The sequence below is a fragment of the Alosa sapidissima genome, chromosome 16, assembly GCF_018492685.1.
Source record: "Alosa sapidissima isolate fAloSap1 chromosome 16, fAloSap1.pri, whole genome shotgun sequence".
In the NCBI taxonomy this organism is placed as follows: domain Eukaryota; kingdom Metazoa; phylum Chordata; class Actinopteri; order Clupeiformes; family Clupeidae; genus Alosa; species Alosa sapidissima.
In genome coordinates, this window is record NC_055972.1 from 18,887,032 (window position 1) to 18,905,907 (window position 18,876).

General features: G+C 47.1%; 1 protein-coding gene across 1 annotated transcript in view; it reads left to right on the forward strand.

Moving 5' to 3' along the window:
• LOC121685606 overlaps positions 1–18,876 on the forward strand; it is a 48,176-nt gene that overhangs the window by 18,320 nt on the left and 10,980 nt on the right. Inside the window, exons 40-118 of the mRNA XM_042066211.1 lie at positions 85–261; positions 386–594; positions 724–821; positions 936–967; positions 1,086–1,107; positions 1,220–1,247; positions 1,334–1,418; positions 1,553–1,699; positions 1,790–1,998; positions 2,099–2,202; positions 2,323–2,441; positions 2,540–2,707; positions 2,814–3,013; positions 3,143–3,255; positions 3,406–3,512; positions 3,658–3,834; positions 3,959–4,167; positions 4,297–4,394; positions 4,509–4,540; positions 4,659–4,680; positions 4,793–4,820; positions 4,907–4,991; positions 5,126–5,272; positions 5,365–5,573; positions 5,674–5,777; positions 5,898–6,016; positions 6,115–6,282; positions 6,389–6,588; positions 6,718–6,830; positions 6,981–7,087; positions 7,234–7,410; positions 7,535–7,743; positions 7,873–7,970; positions 8,085–8,116; positions 8,235–8,256; positions 8,369–8,396; positions 8,483–8,567; positions 8,702–8,848; positions 8,939–9,147; positions 9,248–9,351; positions 9,472–9,590; positions 9,689–9,856; positions 9,963–10,162; positions 10,292–10,404; positions 10,555–10,661; positions 10,807–10,983; positions 11,108–11,316; positions 11,446–11,543; positions 11,658–11,689; positions 11,808–11,829; positions 11,942–11,969; positions 12,056–12,140; positions 12,275–12,421; positions 12,514–12,722; positions 12,823–12,926; positions 13,047–13,165; positions 13,264–13,431; positions 13,538–13,737; positions 13,867–13,979; positions 14,130–14,236; positions 14,383–14,559; positions 14,684–14,892; positions 15,022–15,119; positions 15,234–15,265; positions 15,384–15,405; positions 15,518–15,545; positions 15,632–15,716; positions 15,851–15,997; positions 16,092–16,300; positions 16,401–16,504; positions 16,625–16,743; positions 16,842–17,009; positions 17,116–17,315; positions 17,445–17,557; positions 17,708–17,814; positions 17,961–18,137; positions 18,262–18,470; positions 18,600–18,697; positions 18,812–18,843. Coding sequence (XP_041922145.1) covers positions 85–261; positions 386–594; positions 724–821; positions 936–967; positions 1,086–1,107; positions 1,220–1,247; positions 1,334–1,418; positions 1,553–1,699; positions 1,790–1,998; positions 2,099–2,202; positions 2,323–2,441; positions 2,540–2,707; positions 2,814–3,013; positions 3,143–3,255; positions 3,406–3,512; positions 3,658–3,834; positions 3,959–4,167; positions 4,297–4,394; positions 4,509–4,540; positions 4,659–4,680; positions 4,793–4,820; positions 4,907–4,991; positions 5,126–5,272; positions 5,365–5,573; positions 5,674–5,777; positions 5,898–6,016; positions 6,115–6,282; positions 6,389–6,588; positions 6,718–6,830; positions 6,981–7,087; positions 7,234–7,410; positions 7,535–7,743; positions 7,873–7,970; positions 8,085–8,116; positions 8,235–8,256; positions 8,369–8,396; positions 8,483–8,567; positions 8,702–8,848; positions 8,939–9,147; positions 9,248–9,351; positions 9,472–9,590; positions 9,689–9,856; positions 9,963–10,162; positions 10,292–10,404; positions 10,555–10,661; positions 10,807–10,983; positions 11,108–11,316; positions 11,446–11,543; positions 11,658–11,689; positions 11,808–11,829; positions 11,942–11,969; positions 12,056–12,140; positions 12,275–12,421; positions 12,514–12,722; positions 12,823–12,926; positions 13,047–13,165; positions 13,264–13,431; positions 13,538–13,737; positions 13,867–13,979; positions 14,130–14,236; positions 14,383–14,559; positions 14,684–14,892; positions 15,022–15,119; positions 15,234–15,265; positions 15,384–15,405; positions 15,518–15,545; positions 15,632–15,716; positions 15,851–15,997; positions 16,092–16,300; positions 16,401–16,504; positions 16,625–16,743; positions 16,842–17,009; positions 17,116–17,315; positions 17,445–17,557; positions 17,708–17,814; positions 17,961–18,137; positions 18,262–18,470; positions 18,600–18,697; positions 18,812–18,843 — 9,606 coding nt within the window. The remainder of the gene's footprint in view (positions 1–84; positions 262–385; positions 595–723; positions 822–935; positions 968–1,085; positions 1,108–1,219; positions 1,248–1,333; positions 1,419–1,552; positions 1,700–1,789; positions 1,999–2,098; positions 2,203–2,322; positions 2,442–2,539; positions 2,708–2,813; positions 3,014–3,142; positions 3,256–3,405; positions 3,513–3,657; positions 3,835–3,958; positions 4,168–4,296; positions 4,395–4,508; positions 4,541–4,658; positions 4,681–4,792; positions 4,821–4,906; positions 4,992–5,125; positions 5,273–5,364; positions 5,574–5,673; positions 5,778–5,897; positions 6,017–6,114; positions 6,283–6,388; positions 6,589–6,717; positions 6,831–6,980; positions 7,088–7,233; positions 7,411–7,534; positions 7,744–7,872; positions 7,971–8,084; positions 8,117–8,234; positions 8,257–8,368; positions 8,397–8,482; positions 8,568–8,701; positions 8,849–8,938; positions 9,148–9,247; positions 9,352–9,471; positions 9,591–9,688; positions 9,857–9,962; positions 10,163–10,291; positions 10,405–10,554; positions 10,662–10,806; positions 10,984–11,107; positions 11,317–11,445; positions 11,544–11,657; positions 11,690–11,807; positions 11,830–11,941; positions 11,970–12,055; positions 12,141–12,274; positions 12,422–12,513; positions 12,723–12,822; positions 12,927–13,046; positions 13,166–13,263; positions 13,432–13,537; positions 13,738–13,866; positions 13,980–14,129; positions 14,237–14,382; positions 14,560–14,683; positions 14,893–15,021; positions 15,120–15,233; positions 15,266–15,383; positions 15,406–15,517; positions 15,546–15,631; positions 15,717–15,850; positions 15,998–16,091; positions 16,301–16,400; positions 16,505–16,624; positions 16,744–16,841; positions 17,010–17,115; positions 17,316–17,444; positions 17,558–17,707; positions 17,815–17,960; positions 18,138–18,261; positions 18,471–18,599; positions 18,698–18,811; positions 18,844–18,876) is intronic.

The window sequence follows — 18,876 nt, forward strand, 5'->3', positions numbered from 1 at the left end:
AGAAAGTGCTTTTTGCCATTTCAAGATTTAGCTGCGGGCACTTGCATGGACTTTTTTTCACCAATAATTATTTTGCTTCCACAGCTGGCAACTTTGGATTTGCTTTCACCAGAGCAGAAAGCTGAGCTGGTTCTGGATCCCAGCACCGGTGCTCTGGAGAATGTGACTGTCTTGAAGGAAGTCTTTGTCAGCGTAACAGCATCTCCAGAAGTTGAGCAACTCGACGACTTCTTCCAGACTTTTGTCATTTTCACAATACAGGTGAGGGTGTAGCAATAAAGGTCAAACTTGACCACTGCCCAAAACGCACCTGGATCGACAGTGGCAACCAATATAGGTCTGTGTCTGGCCTCATGCCTAACTCATTTGTCTTTTTGCCTTTTAGCAAAACATCACCTACATTACAAACACTGCTGTGAGAGACACCATGCTCAACCTGACACTGACAGCCCTGGCTCCCAGATTCCCCACCTTCCAACCCAGCGACTTCACCTTGTGGTTCCAAGTCAATCTGGCTGTTCTGCTGGTCAGCATCCGTCCTGCGAGTCTGAACGTCATCCCCATGAACATCAGCTGCGACTCTCTCAAAGCCATGTGAGACACTCATACCTCTTTTTTTTTTCAATTTCAGCAGAGGTCCTACCACCAGTGTAAAGTTTAAATTAGGCAAATGACAAAATTTGCAATCTCGAGCTGATGCATATGACATTTCCTTTGACTTAGAATCGGGGCTTTTGACAAATCTTTGAAAACGCTCCCACCGGGTGTCTCAGCAGACCTCCAGTCAAGCAGAGACTACCTGGAACAGAGGTTGCCTCCAGGTACGAGATGCACAACTGGTGATGTGATGCTTATGTGTAGAGTATGTGATTCCTTCTTGGTATGACTGTGGCCTGCTCTCCTCTAAGCTTTGCCCTTTTTGTCTCCTCATACAGGCTGTACACCACCACCACCTCCAGTGGGCGTGGTAAGTAGCCTCTAAAGCAAAATCACACTGCAAAACATGCCCTCACATTGACTTAATGTATTTCCAAGTACCTTGTTATTTCAATGATTCAGCTGAGTTATGTTTTTCTCTCCTCCAGTGCGCAGAGACCGTGGTGGATGGTAAGTCCCTCTCCAGGGTGCCTAGTATTTGTCTTTTCAAAGAAACATGTATTTGTCTTAAAATTGGTTTGGTCCCTAAAATCTTTCTTCATGTGAATCTTGTCTTCTACAGAGGAGAGTCTTTGTGCTAACGCCAGCAGGTGAGTGAACCATTAGAGGCATAGTCAAGTTTTGAAGTAGTCTGTGTCAGACATGTCAGTAACGTGTTTTCCATTGTGACACACAGCATCTCAGAGCAGGATCTCCTGGCCTCTGTGAACTCCACTGGGACGCTTTGCAATTTCAGCATGGGAGACCTCGCATGCTCCTCGGTAGGCGTACACGGACCTTGCCGGCAAATGCTTTCGGAAGTGCTTGCAGGCATCATTTGGTGTTTTGGCATCCAACAGCGAAAGTTAGGCTTGGGCCCGTTGTCATTAATCACACTTTTCTTGTCTTCCTTAAGCTGGAATCTCTATCTGCGGACGGCTTGGCCACACTGCTGGAGTGCAAGCTTCCCAACAGCAACAGTTATCCCAAAGAAACCTGGAAGGCCTTCTTTGTCAAAGTGGCCGGCATCCTTGATGAAGCCCTTGTCCAATATTCTGGCAAGGTAGGTGTGGTTCTCCAGTCTTACCCAACTCTTCAGCATCATAAGCGGACGTGGACATGAACAATGTTCCCCCCCCCCCCCTCTTTACAGGTCCAAAACCTCACTCTGTCCGTGCCCACGGTCCTCGAAGTGATACGAGAAGTCAAACTCAACGACTTAACTGAAGCGCAGTTGAAAGACAAAGCATTCATCAGCCAGTGGTTTAACATCAGACTGGGGCCATTTTTACCATCTGTGACCCCAATGTTCCTGACATGCCTAACCAACCAGAGTTTCAGTTGTGAGACCTTCCAGGCTGTGTACGTACAGACACTCTACAGACACTCAATACTTAACGCCGCTTCAATGTTCCTCACGAGCAAGGTGATCTTATGTATTCTTCTGTCTTTCTCCATTCAGGGTGGCAGCTCTCAGCAACCGGTCAACAGCCATGAATGAGGAGCAAAAGAAAGCCATCTTCACTAGCTTCCTGTATCCGTTCCTATCAAGAGGAGACTCATCAGGTTTGTGCTTGGGAAAAGACTTCTAGGCTTTGACAAAAGGTTCATACTTGACATGGTAATGTCTCTCAACAGTCAGAGAACCTGCGTGGCTATAGTCTTTCTTTGCTGCATTTGTTTCAGATCCTGGCTGCATTACTGGCACCATGGGCAGCAAAGACTGGCTTCAGACTAACTTTGGCCAATTTTCGGTTTATGCGCCTCTGGAAGATCTACAAAAACTCAATGTCAACTTCTCCAGCGTAAGTGGCTTGTACTTTTTCCTGATTGTGCACACAAAATATCCTGTTAGCTTCCCGGCCCAGCAGGCCTCTAACTGCTTTTGCGTTGCCCATTGCAGTTTGAGTCTCTGGAACTGCTGACACCATCCCAGGCAGCGCAGCTGACTCTGACGTCCGGAGCACTGAATGACACCACCAAAATCACGGCCATCTTTCAAGTCCTGTTGGTGGGAGATGCTCTCGAAAATGTTGACGCGTTTCTGACGACGCTGAGCGCGGCTCCTGAGGTAATTCACACCATCAAGTTAAGACGACAAAGATTTCCAGCACACCACACTGGTGCGCTTCATAAGGGATATGAGCGCTGATGTACTGTATGTCCTGTTTCCACAGATTCCAGATATTGCCCCTCCCGTGAGAGACTTTGTCATGAACAGCACCTTCCAAGTCATCAGTGTCAATTTCTTGCACTTTGATGTATCAGCCTGGATCTCCTGGTTCCAAGTGAAACTCATTCCTATTCTCCCCAGTTTCACTACAGTGATGCTCACTCAAACAACTGCACAGGCAAACTGCACCAACTACCAAGTCATGTAAGCACGGTGCATTCTCTCTGATGATCACCAGACCTGAATGATGCCAGTTGCCACGGCAGTAGAAATGCCTGATGTGGGCTAGCAAGCTTCCTAACTTTTGATATGTGAACAATTCTTCTCTCGTAGTGTGAGAGGAATGGGCATCGTCTTCGAAAAGATGCCGCTGAGCAGAAGAAAAGGAATCGCCAACGTCCTCGTCCAACATCTCAAGCAATTTTCCGCCACGTTCAGCGAGATAGGTATTTGACCACACTATCGTACTTAACCTGGGTTTTGACGAAAGGTTTCCAGAGCCTTGTTAGAGCTTGCCATTTTCTTAGTGTTGCTCAAAATTCCAGAAATGGTAGCACTTACCTCAGGCTTTGACCAAGGTTTGGTTTATTTTGTAGCCTGCAGACTTGACATCCGGAATGATGCCCAATGGCTAGAGGTCAACCTGGGTCCTTTCGCCAAAGAAGTAGACTACTCTGCTTTGAAGGAGCTGAACATTACAGGAGTAAGAAACACCTTATTTGTACTCTCCAACTTTCCTGTCCACAGCGCACGCCGCACCATTAAAGAAAGTGCTTTTTGCCATTTCAAGATTTAGCTGCGGGCACTTGCATGAACTTTTTTCACCAATAATTATTTTGCTTCCACAGCTGGCAACTTTGGATTTGCTTTCACCAGAGCAGAAAGCTGAGCTGGTTCTGGATCCCAGCACCGGTGCTCTGGAGAATGTGACTGTCTTGAAGGAAGTCTTTGTCAGCGTAACAGCATCTCCAGAAGTTGAGCAACTCGACGACTTCTTCCAGACTTTTGTCATTTTCACAATACAGGTGAGGGTGTAGCAATAAAGGTCAAACTTGACCACTGCCCAAAACGCACCTGGATCGACAGTGGCAACCAATATAGGTCTGTGTCTGGCCTCATGCCTAACTCATTTGTCTTTTTGCCTTTTAGCAAAACATCACCTACATTACAAACACTGCTGTGAGAGACACCATGCTCAACCTGACACTGACAGCCCTGGCTCCCAGATTCCCCACCTTCCAACCCAGCGACTTCACCTTGTGGTTCCAAGTCAATCTGGCTGTTCTGCTGGTCAGCATCCGTCCTGCGAGTCTGAACGTCATCCCCATGAACATCAGCTGCGACTCTCTCAAAGCCATGTGAGACACTCATACCTCTTTTTTTTTTCAATTTCAGCAGAGGTCCTACCACCAGTGTAAAGTTTAAATTAGGCAAATGACAAAATTTGCAATCTCGAGCTGATGCATATGACATTTCCTTTGACTTAGAATCGGGGCTTTTGACAAATCTTTGAAAACGCTCCCACCGGGTGTCTCAGCAGACCTCCAGTCAAGCAGAGACTACCTGGAACAGAGGTTGCCTCCAGGTACGAGATGCACAACTGGTGATGTGATGCTTATGTGTAGAGTATGTGATTCCTTCTTGGTATGACTGTGGCCTGCTCTCCTCTAAGCTTTGCCCTTTTTGTCTCCTCATACAGGCTGTACACCACCACCACCTCCAGTGGGCGTGGTAAGTAGCCTCTAAAGCAAAATCACACTGCAAAACATGCCCTCACATTGACTTAATGTATTTCCAAGTACCTTGTTATTTCAATGATTCAGCTGAGTTATGTTTTTCTCTCCTCCAGTGCGCAGAGACCGTGGTGGATGGTAAGTCCCTCTCCAGGGTGCCTAGTATTTGTCTTTTCAAAGAAACATGTATTTGTCTTAAAATTGGTTTGGTCCCTAAAATCTTTCTTCATGTGAATCTTGTCTTCTACAGAGGAGAGTCTTTGTGCTAACGCCAGCAGGTGAGTGAACCATTAGAGGCATAGTCAAGTTTTGAAGTAGCCTGTGTCAGACATGTCAGTAACGTGTTTTCCATTGTGACACACAGCATCTCAGAGCAGGATCTCCTGGCCTCTGTGTACTTCACTGGGACGCTTTGCAATTTCAGCATGGGAGACCTCGCATGCTCCTCGGTAGGCGTACACGGACCTTGCCGGCAAATGCTTTCGGAAGTGCTTGCAGGCATCATTTGGTGTTTTGGCATCCAACAGCTAAAGTTAGGCTTGGGCCCGTTGTCATTAATCACACTTTTCTTGTCTTCCTTAAGCTGGAATCTCTATCTGCGGACGGCTTGGCCACACTGCTGGAGTGCAAGCTTCCCAACAGCAACAGTTATCCCAAAGAAACCTGGAAGGCCTTCTTTGTCAAAGTGGCCGGCATCCTTGATGAAGCCCTTGTCCAATATTCTGGCAAGGTAGGTGTGGTTCTCCAGTCTTACCCAACTCTTCAGCATCATAAGCGGACGTGGACATGAACAATGTCCCCCCCCCCCCCCCCTCTTTACAGGTCCAAAACCTCACTCTGTCCGTGCCCACGGTCCTCGAAGTGATACGAGAAGTCAAACTCAACGACTTAACTGAAGCGCAGTTGAAAGACAAAGCATTCATCAGCCAGTGGTTTAACATCAGACTGGGGCCATTTTTACCATCTGTGACCCCAATGTTCCTGACATGCCTAACCAACCAGAGTTTCAGTTGTGAGACCTTCCAGGCTGTGTACGTACAGACACTCTACAGACACTCAATACTTAACGCCGCTTCAATGTTCCTCACGAGCAAGGTGATCTTATGTATTCTTCTGTCTTTCTCCATTCAGGGTGGCAGCTCTCAGCAACCGGTCAACAGCCATGAATGAGGAGCAAAAGAAAGCCATCTTCACTAGCTTCCTGTATCCGTTCCTATCAAGAGGAGACTCATCAGGTTTGTGCTTGGGAAAAGACTTCTAGGCTTTGACAAAAGGTTCATACTTGACATGGTAATGTCTCTCAACAGTCAGAGAACCTGCGTGGCTATAGTCTTTCTTTGCTGCATTTGTTTCAGATCCTGGCTGCATTACTGGCACCATGGGCAGCAAAGACTGGCTTCAGACTAACTTTGGCCAATTTTCGGTTTATGCGCCTCTGGAAGATCTACAAAAACTCAATGTCAACTTCTCCAGCGTAAGTGGCTTGTACTTTTTCCTGATTGTGCACACAAAATATCCTGTTAGCTTCCCGGCCCAGCAGGCCTCTAACTGCTTTTGCGTTGCCCATTGCAGTTTGAGTCTCTGGAACTGCTGACACCATCCCAGGCAGCGCAGCTGACTCTGACGTCCGGAGCACTGAATGACACCACCAAAATCACGGCCATCTTTCAAGTCCTGTTGGTGGGAGATGCTCTCGAAAATGTTGACGCGTTTCTGACGACGCTGAGCGCGGCTCCTGAGGTAATTCACACCATCAAGTTAAGACGACAAAGATTTCCAGCACACCACACTGGTGCGCTTCATAAGGGATATGAGCGCTGATGTACTGTATGTCCTGTTTCCACAGATTCCAGATATTGCCCCTCCCGTGAGAGACTTTGTCATGAACAGCACCTTCCAAGTCATCAGTGTCAATTTCTTGCACTTTGATGTATCAGCCTGGATCTCCTGGTTCCAAGTGAAACTCATTCCTATTCTCCCCAGTTTCACTACAGTGATGCTCACTCAAACAACTGCACAGGCAAACTGCACCAACTACCAAATCATGTAAGCACGGTGCATTCTCTCTGATGATCACCAGACCTGAATGATGCCAGTTGCCACGGCAGTAGAAATGCCTGATGTGGGCTAGCAAGCTTCCTAACTTTTGATATGTGAACAATTCTTCTCTCGTAGTGTGAGAGGAATGGGCATCGTCTTCGAAAAGATGCCGCTGAGCAGAAGAAAAGGAATCGCCAACGTCCTCGTCCAACATCTCAAGCAATTTTCCGCCACGTTCAGCGAGATAGGTATTTGACCACACTATCGTACTTAACCTGGGTTTTGACGAAAGGTTTCCAGAGCCTTGTTAGAGCTTGCCATTTTCTTAGTGTTGCTCAAAATTCCAGAAATGGTAGCACTTACCTCAGGCTTTGACCAAGGTTTGGTTTATTTTGTAGCCTGCAGACTTGACATCCGGAATGATGCCCAATGGCTAGAGGTCAACCTGGGTCCTTTCGCCAAAGAAGTAGACTACTCTGCTTTGAAGGAGCTGAACATTACAGGAGTAAGAAACACCTTATTTGTACTCTCCAACTTTCCTGTCCACAGCGCACGCCGCACCATTAAAGAAAGTGCTTTTTGCCATTTCAAGATTTAGCTGCGGGCACTTGCATGGACTTTTTTTCACCAATAATTATTTTGCTTCCACAGCTGGCAACTTTGGATTTGCTTTCACCAGAGCAGAAAGCTGAGCTGGTTCTGGATCCCAGCACCGGTGCTCTGGAGAATGTGACTGTCTTGAAGGAAGTCTTTGTCAGCGTAACAGCATCTCCAGAAGTTGAGCAACTCGACGACTTCTTCCAGACTTTTGTCATTTTCACAATACAGGTGAGGGTGTAGCAATAAAGGTCAAACTTGACCACTGCCCAAAACGCACCTGGATCGACAGTGGCAACCAATATAGGTCTGTGTCTGGCCTCATGCCTAACTCATTTGTCTTTTTGCCTTTTAGCAAAACATCACCTACATTACAAACACTGCTGTGAGAGACACCATGCTCAACCTGACACTGACAGCCCTGGCTCCCAGATTCCCCACCTTCCAACCCAGCGACTTCACCTTGTGGTTCCAAGTCAATCTGGCTGTTCTGCTGGTCAGCATCCGTCCTGCGAGTCTGAACGTCATCCCCATGAACATCAGCTGCGACTCTCTCAAAGCCATGTGAGACACTCATACCTCTTTTTTTTTTCAATTTCAGCAGAGGTCCTACCACCAGTGTAAAGTTTAAATTAGGCAAATGACAAAATTTGCAATCTCGAGCTGATGCATATGACATTTCCTTTGACTTAGAATCGGGGCTTTTGACAAATCTTTGAAAACGCTCCCACCGGGTGTCTCAGCAGACCTCCAGTCAAGCAGAGACTACCTGGAACAGAGGTTGCCTCCAGGTACGAGATGCACAACTGGTGATGTGATGCTTATGTGTAGAGTATGTGATTCCTTCTTGGTATGACTGTGGCCTGCTCTCCTCTAAGCTTTGCCCTTTTTGTCTCCTCATACAGGCTGTACACCACCACCACCTCCAGTGGGCGTGGTAAGTAGCCTCTAAAGCAAAATCACACTGCAAAACATGCCCTCACATTGACTTCATGTATTTCCAAGTACCTTGTTATTTCAATGATTCAGCTGAGTTATGTTTTTCTCTCCTCCAGTGCGCAGAGACCGTGGTGGATGGTAAGTCCCTCTCCAGGGTGCCTAGTATTTGTCTTTTCAAAGAAACATGTATTTGTCTTAAAATTGGTTTGGTCCCTAAAATCTTTCTTCATGTGAATCTTGTCTTCTACAGAGGAGAGTCTTTGTGCTAACGCCAGCAGGTGAGTGAACCATTAGAGGCATAGTCAAGTTTTGAAGTAGTCTGTGTCAGACATGTCAGTAACGTGTTTTCCATTGTGACACACAGCATCTCAGAGCAGGATCTCCTGGCCTCTGTGAACTCCACTGGGACGCTTTGCAATTTCAGCATGGGAGACCTCGCATGCTCCTCGGTAGGCGTACACGGACCTTGCCGGCAAATGCTTTCGGAAGTGCTTGCAGGCATCATTTGGTGTTTTGGCATCCAACAGCGAAAGTTAGGCTTGGGCCCGTTGTCATTAATCACACTTTTCTTGTCTTCCTTAAGCTGGAATCTCTATCTGCGGACGGCTTGGCCACACTGCTGGAGTGCAAGCTTCCCAACAGCAACAGTTATCCCAAAGAAACCTGGAAGGCCTTCTTTGTCAAAGTGGCCGGCATCCTTGATGAAGCCCTTGTCCAATATTCTGGCAAGGTAGGTGTGGTTCTCCAGTCTTACCCAACTCTTCAGCATCATAAGCGGACGTGGACATGAACAATGTTCCCCCCCCCCCCCTCTTTACAGGTCCAAAACCTCACTCTGTCCGTGCCCACGGTCCTCGAAGTGATACGAGAAGTCAAACTCAACGACTTAACTGAAGCGCAGTTGAAAGACAAAGCATTCATCAGCCAGTGGTTTAACATCAGACTGGGGCCATTTTTACCATCTGTGACCCCAATGTTCCTGACATGCCTAACCAACCAGAGTTTCAGTTGTGAGACCTTCCAGGCTGTGTACGTACAGACACTCTACAGACACTCAATACTTAACGCCGCTTCAATGTTCCTCACGAGCAAGGTGATCTTATGTATTCTTCTGTCTTTCTCCATTCAGGGTGGCAGCTCTCAGCAACCGGTCAACAGCCATGAATGAGGAGCAAAAGAAAGCCATCTTCACTAGCTTCCTGTATCCGTTCCTATCAAGAGGAGACTCATCAGGTTTGTGCTTGGGAAAAGACTTCTAGGCTTTGACAAAAGGTTCATACTTGACATGGTAATGTCTCTCAACAGTCAGAGAACCTGCGTGGCTATAGTCTTTCTTTGCTGCATTTGTTTCAGATCCTGGCTGCATTACTGGCACCATGGGCAGCAAAGACTGGCTTCAGACTAACTTTGGCCAATTTTCGGTTTATGCGCCTCTGGAAGATCTACAAAAACTCAATGTCAACTTCTCCAGCGTAAGTGGCTTGTACTTTTTCCTGATTGTGCACACAAAATATCCTGTTAGCTTCCCGGCCCAGCAGGCCTCTAACTGCTTTTGCGTTGCCCATTGCAGTTTGAGTCTCTGGAACTGCTGACACCATCCCAGGCAGCGCAGCTGACTCTGACGTCCGGAGCACTGAATGACACCACCAAAATCACGGCCATCTTTCAAGTCCTGTTGGTGGGAGATGCTCTCGAAAATGTTGACGCGTTTCTGACGACGCTGAGCGCGGCTCCTGAGGTAATTCACACCATCAAGTTAAGACGACAAAGATTTCCAGCACACCACACTGGTGCGCTTCATAAGGGATATGAGCGCTGATGTACTGTATGTCCTGTTTCCACAGATTCCAGATATTGCCCCTCCCGTGAGAGACTTTGTCATGAACAGCACCTTCCAAGTCATCAGTGTCAATTTCTTGCACTTTGATGTATCAGCCTGGATCTCCTGGTTCCAAGTGAAACTCATTCCTATTCTCCCCAGTTTCACTACAGTGATGCTCACTCAAACAACTGCACAGGCAAACTGCACCAACTACCAAGTCATGTAAGCACGGTGCATTCTCTCTGATGATCACCAGACCTGAATGATGCCAGTTGCCACGGCAGTAGAAATGCCTGATGTGGGCTAGCAAGCTTCCTAACTTTTGATATGTGAACAATTCTTCTCTCGTAGTGTGAGAGGAATGGGCATCGTCTTCGAAAAGATGCCGCTGAGCAGAAGAAAAGGAATCGCCAACGTCCTCGTCCAACATCTCAAGCAATTTTCCGCCACGTTCAGCGAGATAGGTATTTGACCACACTATCGTACTTAACCTGGGTTTTGACGAAAGGTTTCCAGAGCCTTGTTAGAGCTTGCCATTTTCTTAGTGTTGCTCAAAATTCCAGAAATGGTAGCACTTACCTCAGGCTTTGACCAAGGTTTGGTTTATTTTGTAGCCTGCAGACTTGACATCCGGAATGATGCCCAATGGCTAGAGGTCAACCTGGGTCCTTTCGCCAAAGAAGTAGACTACTCTGCTTTGAAGGAGCTGAACATTACAGGAGTAAGAAACACCTTATTTGTACTCTCCAACTTTCCTGTCCACAGCGCACGCCGCACCATTAAAGAAAGTGCTTTTTGCCATTTCAAGATTTAGCTGCGGGCACTTGCATGAACTTTTTTCACCAATAATTATTTTGCTTCCACAGCTGGCAACTTTGGATTTGCTTTCACCAGAGCAGAAAGCTGAGCTGGTTCTGGATCCCAGCACCGGTGCTCTGGAGAATGTGACTGTCTTGAAGGAAGTCTTTGTCAGCGTAACAGCATCTCCAGAAGTTGAGCAACTCGACGACTTCTTCCAGACTTTTGTCATTTTCACAATACAGGTGAGGGTGTAGCAATAAAGGTCAAACTTGACCACTGCCCAAAACGCACCTGGATCGACAGTGGCAACCAATATAGGTCTGTGTCTGGCCTCATGCCTAACTCATTTGTCTTTTTGCCTTTTAGCAAAACATCACCTACATTACAAACACTGCTGTGAGAGACACCATGCTCAACCTGACACTGACAGCCCTGGCTCCCAGATTCCCCACCTTCCAACCCAGCGACTTCACCTTGTGGTTCCAAGTCAATCTGGCTGTTCTGCTGGTCAGCATCCGTCCTGCGAGTCTGAACGTCATCCCCATGAACATCAGCTGCGACTCTCTCAAAGCCATGTGAGACACACATACCTCTTTTTTTTTTCAATTTCAGCAGAGGTCCTACCACCAGTGTAAAGTTTAAATTAGGCAAATGACAAAATTTGCAATCTCGAGCTGATGCATATGACATTTCCTTTGACTTAGAATCGGGGCTTTTGACAAATCTTTGAAAACGCTCCCACCGGGTGTCTCAGCAGACCTCCAGTCAAGCAGAGACTACCTGGAACAGAGGTTGCCTCCAGGTACGAGATGCACAACTGGTGATGTGATGCTTATGTGTAGAGTATGTGATTCCTTCTTGGTATGACTGTGGCCTGCTCTCCTCTAAGCTTTGCCCTTTTTGTCTCCTCATACAGGCTGTACACCACCACCACCTCCAGTGGGCGTGGTAAGTAGCCTCTAAAGCAAAATCACACTGCAAAACATGCCCTCACATTGACTTAATGTATTTCCAAGTACCTTGTTATTTCAATGATTCAGCTGAGTTATGTTTTTCTCTCCTCCAGTGCGCAGAGACCGTGGTGGATGGTAAGTCCCTCTCCAGGGTGCCTAGTATTTGTCTTTTCAAAGAAACATGTATTTGTCTTAAAATTGGTTTGGTCCCTAAAATCTTTCTTCATGTGAATCTTGTCTTCTACAGAGGAGAGTCTTTGTGCTAACGCCAGCAGGTGAGTGAACCATTAGAGGCATAGTCAAGTTTTGAAGTAGCCTGTGTCAGACATGTCAGTAACGTGTTTTCCATTGTGACACACAGCATCTCAGAGCAGGATCTCCTGGCCTCTGTGTACTTCACTGGGACGCTTTGCAATTTCAGCATGGGAGACCTCGCATGCTCCTCGGTAGGCGTACACGGACCTTGCCGGCAAATGCTTTCGGAAGTGCTTGCAGGCATCATTTGGTGTTTTGGCATCCAACAGCTAAAGTTAGGCTTGGGCCCGTTGTCATTAATCACACTTTTCTTGTCTTCCTTAAGCTGGAATCTCTATCTGCGGACGGCTTGGCCACACTGCTGGAGTGCAAGCTTCCCAACAGCAACAGTTATCCCAAAGAAACCTGGAAGGCCTTCTTTGTCAAAGTGGCCGGCATCCTTGATGAAGCCCTTGTCCAATATTCTGGCAAGGTAGGTGTGGTTCTCCAGTCTTACCCAACTCTTCAGCATCATAAGCGGACGTGGACATGAACAATGTCCCCCCCCCCCCCCCCTCTTTACAGGTCCAAAACCTCACTCTGTCCGTGCCCACGGTCCTCGAAGTGATACGAGAAGTCAAACTCAACGACTTAACTGAAGCGCAGTTGAAAGACAAAGCATTCATCAGCCAGTGGTTTAACATCAGACTGGGGCCATTTTTACCATCTGTGACCCCAATGTTCCTGACATGCCTAACCAACCAGAGTTTCAGTTGTGAGACCTTCCAGGCTGTGTACGTACAGACACTCTACAGACACTCAATACTTAACGCCGCTTCAATGTTCCTCACGAGCAAGGTGATCTTATGTATTCTTCTGTCTTTCTCCATTCAGGGTGGCAGCTCTCAGCAACCGGTCAACAGCCATGAATGAGGAGCAAAAGAAAGCCATCTTCACTAGCTTCCTGTATCCGTTCCTATCAAGAGGAGACTCATCAGGTTTGTGCTTGGGAAAAGACTTCTAGGCTTTGACAAAAGGTTCATACTTGACATGGTAATGTCTCTCAACAGTCAGAGAACCTGCGTGGCTATAGTCTTTCTTTGCTGCATTTGTTTCAGATCCTGGCTGCATTACTGGCACCATGGGCAGCAAAGACTGGCTTCAGACTAACTTTGGCCAATTTTCGGTTTATGCGCCTCTGGAAGATCTACAAAAACTCAATGTCAACTTCTCCAGCGTAAGTGGCTTGTACTTTTTCCTGATTGTGCACACAAAATATCCTGTTAGCTTCCCGGCCCAGCAGGCCTCTAACTGCTTTTGCGTTGCCCATTGCAGTTTGAGTCTCTGGAACTGCTGACACCATCCCAGGCAGCGCAGCTGACTCTGACGTCCGGAGCACTGAATGACACCACCAAAATCACGGCCATCTTTCAAGTCCTGTTGGTGGGAGATGCTCTCGAAAATGTTGACGCGTTTCTGACGACGCTGAGCGCGGCTCCTGAGGTAATTCACACCATCAAGTTAAGACGACAAAGATTTCCAGCACACCACACTGGTGCGCTTCATAAGGGATATGAGCGCTGATGTACTGTATGTCCTGTTTCCACAGATTCCAGATATTGCCCCTCCCGTGAGAGACTTTGTCATGAACAGCACCTTCCAAGTCATCAGTGTCAATTTCTTGCACTTTGATGTATCAGCCTGGATCTCCTGGTTCCAAGTGAAACTCATTCCTATTCTCCCCAGTTTCACTACAGTGATGCTCACTCAAACAACTGCACAGGCAAACTGCACCAACTACCAAGTCATGTAAGCACGGTGCATTCTCTCTGATGATCACCAGACCTGAATGATGCCAGTTGCCACGGCAGTAGAAATGCCTGATGTGGGCTAGCAAGCTTCCTAACTTTTGATATGTGAACAATTCTTCTCTCGTAGTGTGAGAGGAATGGGCATCGTCTTCGAAAAGATGCCGCTGAGCAGAAGAAAAGGAATCGCCAACGTCCTCGTCCAACATCTCAAGCAATTTTCCGCCACGTTCAGCGAGATAGGTATTTGACCACACTATCGTACTTAACCTGGGTTTTGACGAAAGGTTTCCAGAGCCTTGTTAGAGCTTGCCATTTTCTTAGTGTTGCTCAAAATTCCAGAAATGGTAGCACTTACCTCAGGCTTTGACCAAGGTTTGGTTTATTTTGTAGCCTGCAGACTTGACATCCGGAATGATGCCCAATGGCTAGAGGTCAACCTGGGTCCTTTCGCCAAAGAAGTAGACTACTCTGCTTTGAAGGAGCTGAACATTACAGGAGTAAGAAACACCTTATTTGTACTCTCCAACTTTCCTGTCCACAGCGCACGCCGCACCATTAAAGAAAGTGCTTTTTGCCATTTCAAGATTTAGCTGCGGGCACTTGCATGAACTTTTTTTCACCAATAATTATTTTGCTTCCACAGCTGGCAACTTTGGATTTGCTTTCACCAGAGCAGAAAGCTGAGCTGGTTCTGGATCCCAGCACCGGTGCTCTGGAGAATGTGACTGTCTTGAAGGAAGTCTTTGTCAGCGTAACAGCATCTCCAGAAGTTGAGAAACTCGACGACTTCTTCCAGACTTTTGTCATTTTCACAATACAGGTGAGGGTGTAGCAATAAAGGTCAAACTTGACCACTGCCCAAAACGCACCTGGATCGACAGTGGCAACCAATATAGGTCTGTGTCTGGCCTCATGCCTAACTCATTTGTCTTTTTGCCTTTTAGCAAAACATCACCTACATTACAAACACTGCTGTGAGAGACACCATGCTCAACCTGACACTGACAGCCCTGGCTCCCAGATTCCCCACCTTCCAACCCAGCGACTTCACCTTGTGGTTCCAAGTCAATCTGGCTGTTCTGCTGGTCAGCATCCGTCCTGCGAGTCTGAACGTCATCCCCATGAACATCAGCTGCGACTCTCTCAAAGCCATGTGAGACACTCATACCTTTTTTTTTTTTCAATTTCAGCAGAGGTCCTACCACCAGTGTAAAGTTTAAATTAGGCAAATGACAAAATTTGCAATCTCGAGCTGATGCATATGACATTTCCTTTGACTTAGAATCGGGGCTTTTGACAAATCTTTGAAAACGCTCCCACCGGGTGTCTCAGCAGACCTCCAGTCAAGCAGAGACTACCTGGAACAGAGGTTGCCTCCAGGTACGAGATGCACAACTGGTGATGTGATGCTTATGTGTAGAGTATGTGATTCCTTCTTGGTATGACTGTGGCCTGCTCTCCTCTAAGCTTTGCCCTTTTTGTCTCCTCATACAGGCTGTACACCACCACCACCTCCAGTGGGCGTGGTAAGTAGCCTCTAAAGCAAAATCACACTGCAAAACATGCCCTCACATTGACTTAATGTATTTCCAAGTACCTTGTTATTTCAATGATTCAGCTGAGTTATGTTTTTCTCTCCTCCAGTGCGCAGAGACCGTGGTGGATGGTAAGTCCCTCTCCAGGGTGCCTAGTATTTGTCTTTTCAAAGAAACATGTATTTGTCTTAAAATTGGTTTGGTCCCTAAAATCTTTCTTCATGTGAATCTTGTCTTCTACAGAGGAGAGTCTTTGTGCTAACGCCAGCAGGTGAGTGAACCATTAGAGGCATAGTCAAGTTTTGAAGTAGCCTGTGTCAGACATGTCAGTAACGTGTTTTCCATTGTGACACACAGCATCTCAGAGCAGGATCTCCTGGCCTCTGTGTACTTCACTGGGACGCTTTGCAATTTCAGCATGGGAGACCTCGCATGCTCCTCGGTAGGCGTACACGGACCTTGCCGGCAAATGCTTTCGGAAGTGCTTGCAGGCATCATTTGGTGTTTTGGCATCCAACAGCTAAAGTTAGGCTTGGGCCCGTTGTCATTAATCACACTTTTCTTGTCTTCCTTAAGCTGGAATCTCTATCTGCGGACGGCTTGGCCACACTGCTGGAGTGCAAGCTTCCCAACAGCAACAGTTATCCCAAAGAAACCTGGAAGGCCTTCTTTGTCAAAGTGGCCGGCATCCTTGATGAAGCCCTTGTCCAATATTCTGGCAAGGTAGGTGTGGTTCTCCAGTCTTACCCAACTCTTCAGCATCATAAGCGGACGTGGACATGAACAATGTCCCCCCCCCCCCCCCCCCTCTTTACAGGTCCAAAACCTCACTCTGTCCGTGCCCACGGTCCTCGAAGTGATACGAGAAGTCAAACTCAACGACTTAACTGAAGCGCAGTTGAAAGACAAAGCATTCATCAGCCAGTGGTTTAACATCAGACTGGGGCCATTTTTACCATCTGTGACCCCAATGTTCCTGACATGCCTAACCAACCAGAGTTTCAGTTGTGAGACCTTCCAGGCTGTGTACGTACAGACACTCTACAGACACTCAATACTTAACGCCGCTTCAATGTTCCTCACGAGCAAGGTGATCTTATGTATTCTTCTGTCTTTCTCCATTCAGGGTGGCAGCTCTCAGCAACCGGTCAACAGCCATGAATGAGGAGCAAAAGAAAGCCATCTTCACTAGCTTCCTGTATCCGTTCCTATCAAGAGGAGACTCATCAGGTTTGTGCTTGGGAAAAGACTTCTAGGCTTTGACAAAAGGTTCATACTTGACATGGTAATGTCTCTCAACAGTCAGAGAACCTGCGTGGCTATAGTCTTTCTTTGCTGCATTTGTTTCAGATCCTGGCTGCATTACTGGCACCATGGGCAGCAAAGACTGGCTTCAGACTAACTTTGGCCAATTTTCGGTTTATGCGCCTCTGGAAGATCTACAAAAACTCAATGTCAACTTCTCCAGCGTAAGTGGCTTGTACTTTTTCCTGATTGTGCACACAAAATATCCTGTTAGCTTCCCGGCCCAGCAGGCCTCTAACTGCTTTTGCGTTGCCCATTGCAGTTTGAGTCTCTGGAACTGCTGACACCATCCCAGGCAGCGCAGCTGACTCTGACGTCCGGAGCACTGAATGACACCACCAAAATCACGGCCATCTTTCAAGTCCTGTTGGTGGGAGATGCTCTCGAAAATGTTGACGCGTTTCTGACGACGCTGAGCGCGGCTCCTGAGGTAATTCACACCATCAAGTTAAGACGACAAAGATTTCCAGCACACCACACTGGTGCGCTTCATAAGGGATATGAGCGCTGATGTACTGTATGTCCTGTTTCCACAGATTCCAGATATTGCCCCTCCCGTGAGAGACTTTGTCATGAACAGCACCTTCCAAGTCATCAGTGTCAATTTCTTGCACTTTGATGTATCAGCCTGGATCTCCTGGTTCCAAGTGAAACTCATTCCTATTCTCCCCAGTTTCACTACAGTGATGCTCACTCAAACAACTGCACAGGCAAACTGCACCAACTACCAAGTCATGTAAGCACGGTGCATTCTCTCTGATGATCACCAGACCTGAATGATGCCAGTTGCCACGGCAGTAGAAATGCCTGATGTGGGCTAGCAAGCTTCCTAACTTTTGATATGTGAACAATTCTTCTCTCGTAGTGTGAGAGGAATGGGCATCGTCTTCGAAAAGATGCCGCTGAGCAGAAGAAAAGGAATCGCCAACGTCCTCGTCCAACATCTCAAGCAATTTTCCGCCACGTTCAGCGAGATAGGTATTTGACCACACTATCGTACTTAACCTGGGTTTTGACGAAAGGTTTCCAGAGCCTTGTTAGAGCTTGCCATTTTCTTAGTGTTGCTCAAAATTCCAGAAATGGTAGCACTTACCTCAGGCTTTGACCAAGGTTTGGTTTATTTTGTAGCCTGCAGACTTGACATCCGGAATGATGCCCAATGGCTAGAGGTCAACCTGGGTCCTTTCGCCAAAGAAGTAGACTACTCTGCTTTGAAGGAGCTGAACATTACAGGAGTAAGAAACACCTTATTTGTACTCTCCAACTTTCCTGTCCACAGCGCACGCCGCACCATTAAAGAAAGTGCTTTTTGCCATTTCAAGATTTAGCTGCGGGCACTTGCATGGACTTTTTTTCACCAATAATTATTTTGCTTCCACAGCTGGCAACTTTGGATTTGCTTTCACCAGAGCAGAAAGCTGAGCTGGTTCTGGATCCCAGCACCGGTGCTCTGGAGAATGTGACTGTCTTGAAGGAAGTCTTTGTCAGCGTAACAGCATCTCCAGAAGTTGAGCAACTCGACGACTTCTTCCAGACTTTTGTCATTTTCACAATACAGGTGAGGGTGTAGCAATAAAGGTCAAACTTGACCACTGCCCAAAACGCACCTGGATCGACAGTGGCAACCAATATAGGTCTGTGTCTGGCCTCATGCCTAACTCATTTGTCTTTTTGCCTTTTAGCAAAACATCACCTACATTACAAACACTGCTGTGAGAGACACCATGCTCAACCTGACACTGACAGCCCTGGCTCCCAGATTCCCCACCTTCCAACCCAGCGACTTCACCTTGTGGTTCCAAGTCAATCTGGCTGTTCTGCTGGTCAGCATCCGTCCTGCGAGTCTGAACGTCATCCCCATGAACATCAGCTGCGACTCTCTCAAAGCCATGTGAGACACTCATACCTCTTTTTTTTTTCAATTTCAGCAGAGGTCCTACCACCAGTGTAAAGTTTAAATTAGGCAAATGACAAAATTTGCAATCTCGAGCTGATGCATATGACATTTCCTTTGACTTAGAATCGGGGCTTTTGACAAATCTTTGAAAACGCTCCCACCGGGTGTCTCAGCAGACCTCCAGTCAAGCAGAGACTACCTGGAACAGAGGTTGCCTCCAGGTACGAGATGCACAACTGGTGATGTGATGCTTATGTGTAGAGTATGTGATTCCTTCTTGGTATGACTGTGGCCTGCTGTCCTCTAAGCTTTGCCCTTTTTGTCTCCTCATACAGGCTGTACACCACCACCACCTCCAGTGGGCGTGGTAAGTAGCCTCTAAAGCAAAATCACACTGCAA